Below are 2,613 nucleotides of genomic sequence, written 5' to 3'. Positions count from 1 at the left end.
CGAATAGAGTTTGTTCGTGATCTTACGAACACCAGTGATGATTCCGGTTGATGATGGTCGAGAACCCTGGCTTTGTGAGGGAAACAAAACCCAAAAGTTTGGCAAATGTGAATGAAGAGCGGCAAAATGCCAAGGATGAATGCATACGAGCACAAACACCTACACGCAACAACCTTGTCAAAATCAAAGACCAAGGCAAGGCGACCGATCTTGATGCCCGAGAGGAGGAAACCATCGTGATTCTAAAAGGAGTCACCTCACTAGGTAACGAAACGTTTTCCTCATGTACTAATCAAACTCGTGAGGGCATGTATCACATGTGTAGGAACCAATGTCACGTGGCATGTCATTGTCCCAACCAACGAAAGAATCTCATCAAGGATGGCGGGACATACAAGGCTGATGTAAGGAACCTTGAAGATGAATCCGATGTTACATCCAAAGCGGTAACCGAACATGTAACCAAAGAAAAAGAAACGATTAAGGATTCCGATCTCGTGCTCAATGAAGTACTCAAAAGTGTGATCAATGTCGATGAAGAGCTACATGGCATCAGAATAGATGCTTTAGAAGTGGTTACACGAAATGAGGATTTAAAAATCCTGATCAACCCATCGACAAAGATAAATGACACCTCCAACAACCGTACTTGGATCATAAGTCAAGAACTTGGAGCAAAAACCGGTAAATTTATTCCTATTTTTATTCTTGTTTATGATTCATACTTGGTTGAGAATATATGGGAACATGAAGAAATAATGGCAAAGTTTCAAAAGGAATATTCTTGCGAGCATTTCAAGGAGCACACTAACAAAATTGTTTCCCTAGAAGTTTATCGAAGTTCGCAGGTTCTGAATGTGAAGGAAGTGGGGATTGTTACAAAGAAAGTTTTGACATCTACCGGCCAAATCCCAAAGAGGCCATTCAACGACTTAAGCGAATATATGCAGCTTGCCCACCTTGATACGAGAAGCTTACGCGGTAACATCGTTTTACTCTTTATTCTTGTCTATGATCAAGGAATTGGTACTACATTGCAGATTTCGTGCATGGACGACGAGAAGAGTCCGACGAATCCCACATGTGTGCCTCCACGGTTCATCAGCGCTCAAGGAGCCAAATGCGTCTACCATTGCACCATGAACGCCTCAAGGCGTAACACCATCTTAAACCCAAGGACAATCAAGAAGGATGAACCTTTTGAACGAGGAGAAGCGCGAGAACAAAATCTTCATACACTTGGCGAATATCTCGACAAAACCCGCAATCAAGGTATGAAAAATTTGACTTACGTATTTAACGATGCTGACTTGGACCCGTTTGATGTAGGTAAGCATGTTTTGAGGACAAAACCTTCTCAAGGGGGAGGGAATGATGAGGACATCGGAGCTAGCAACTTGGACGAGGACGGGAGCTTAACGGAAGGAGCTCTAGAAGATGTTCAAGACTTGACCCATCAGGCGTCAAGACTCTTGCCGGATGATCATAACGTCACAAGATCATTCGAAGCCGCGGGAACGAGATTTGACGTGCACAACGCGAAGGCTCCCCGAGCAAGCCATAGACCCGAGCCCCCTCTTACTCATGCTAGAGCTCGAGTGCTTCGCGTCATGCTATCCAAGGCTGTCACTCAAGTTTTCACGGAGTCCGGGATCATGACAATAACGTTTCAGTTTTTCGGCCAAGACTTGACCCGGAATGTGTTCCATATCAAGGTCGAAAGCTCTTAGGCCCAATGACTTCGAAGCAGGCCCATAAGCTGCCCAATTCAAGCCCAAATCAAAGTAAAAGCCCAGCCCAATAAATTCTAAGAAGTTCCAACAACTATATTTTTCAAAATCTAGGCACATTTATGAGTAGTCTTGCATGTGTTTTGTGCATTTAATGCACTAGCTGTTGGAGCCTTTGTTTTCTCTTTAAATATGAGTTGTAAGACATCATTTTGATCAGATTTTGGTGAATGAAATTTGAGCTTATGCTTGAGACTTTGTTTGTTGAGAATTTTCTCCAAACTATCTTTCCGTTGGTGTGTCCGACGACGAGCTTCGGTGTGTCCGAGTTTTCTTTTCGGTTTGTCCGAATATTATCTATCTTTTACCCTTGTTTCGACTTTGGCTTGAGTTCGAGAGCCTTCATAGAAGTGCCGGTGATTGAGCCATCGTCCCGTAATTCCCCTTCGATTCCATCTATTTCCCAAGAGTGAATTCGAGCGCCTCCTTCGCGAGTGCCGGTGATTGCAATTGGGCCATCTCTATACAACTCCGAAGCCGGTGCGTGTATCAGTCCGTTCTGGACTTCTGGTCCGTCCGTTCCAGACCCTTCCGTCTTGGTTTTTTGGTCGTTTTTCTCGTGCATTTCGTCCTTCAATGCGTGTGTGACCCTGTAGGCTCATTCGATATAGCAGTATAACCCGAAATCTCTATTCCGGATATACAAGTCATAGGCGGTCTCTAGCAAGACACTATGACTACCTATCTCGAATAGAGTTTGATCGTGATCTTACGAACGCCAGTGATGATTCCGGTTGATGATCCTTTTGTATCGCGATATCATATGTCGAACATAAGGCATGGACAAGCCACCTTATCTGATTCGACTACTTTCTCGTTCACT

General features: G+C 44.1%; 1 protein-coding gene across 1 annotated transcript; it reads left to right on the top strand.

Moving 5' to 3' along the window:
- The first annotated feature begins 53 nt into the window (after positions 1–53).
- LOC104820729 lies at positions 54–1,414 on the top strand. Its single transcript, XM_010551300.1, has 2 exons — positions 54–684; positions 1,041–1,414. The coding sequence occupies exons 1-2, from the start codon at positions 54–56 to the stop codon at positions 1,157–1,159; spliced, it is 750 nt and encodes a 249-aa protein (XP_010549602.1). The 3' UTR covers positions 1,160–1,414.
- The last annotated feature ends 1,199 nt before the right edge of the window (positions 1,415–2,613 follow it).

This window comes from Tarenaya hassleriana, unplaced genomic scaffold (assembly GCF_000463585.1).
Source record: "Tarenaya hassleriana unplaced genomic scaffold, ASM46358v1 Cleome319, whole genome shotgun sequence".
Classification (NCBI taxonomy): domain Eukaryota; kingdom Viridiplantae; phylum Streptophyta; class Magnoliopsida; order Brassicales; family Cleomaceae; genus Tarenaya; species Tarenaya hassleriana.
This window is presented reverse-complemented; position numbering and strand designations above follow the sequence as displayed.

What these genes read in the sequence shown, in the direction of transcription:
- LOC104820729 (XM_010551300.1), top strand. Translation starts at nt 54, where the DNA reads ATGGTCGAGAACCCTGGCTTTGTGAGGGAAACAAAACCCAAAAGTTTG. An exon ending in AGAACTTGGAGCAAAAACCG is followed by an intron (nt 685 to 1,040) that starts GTAAATTTATTC and finishes ACTACATTGCAG; the next exon opens with ATTTCGTGCATGGACGACGA.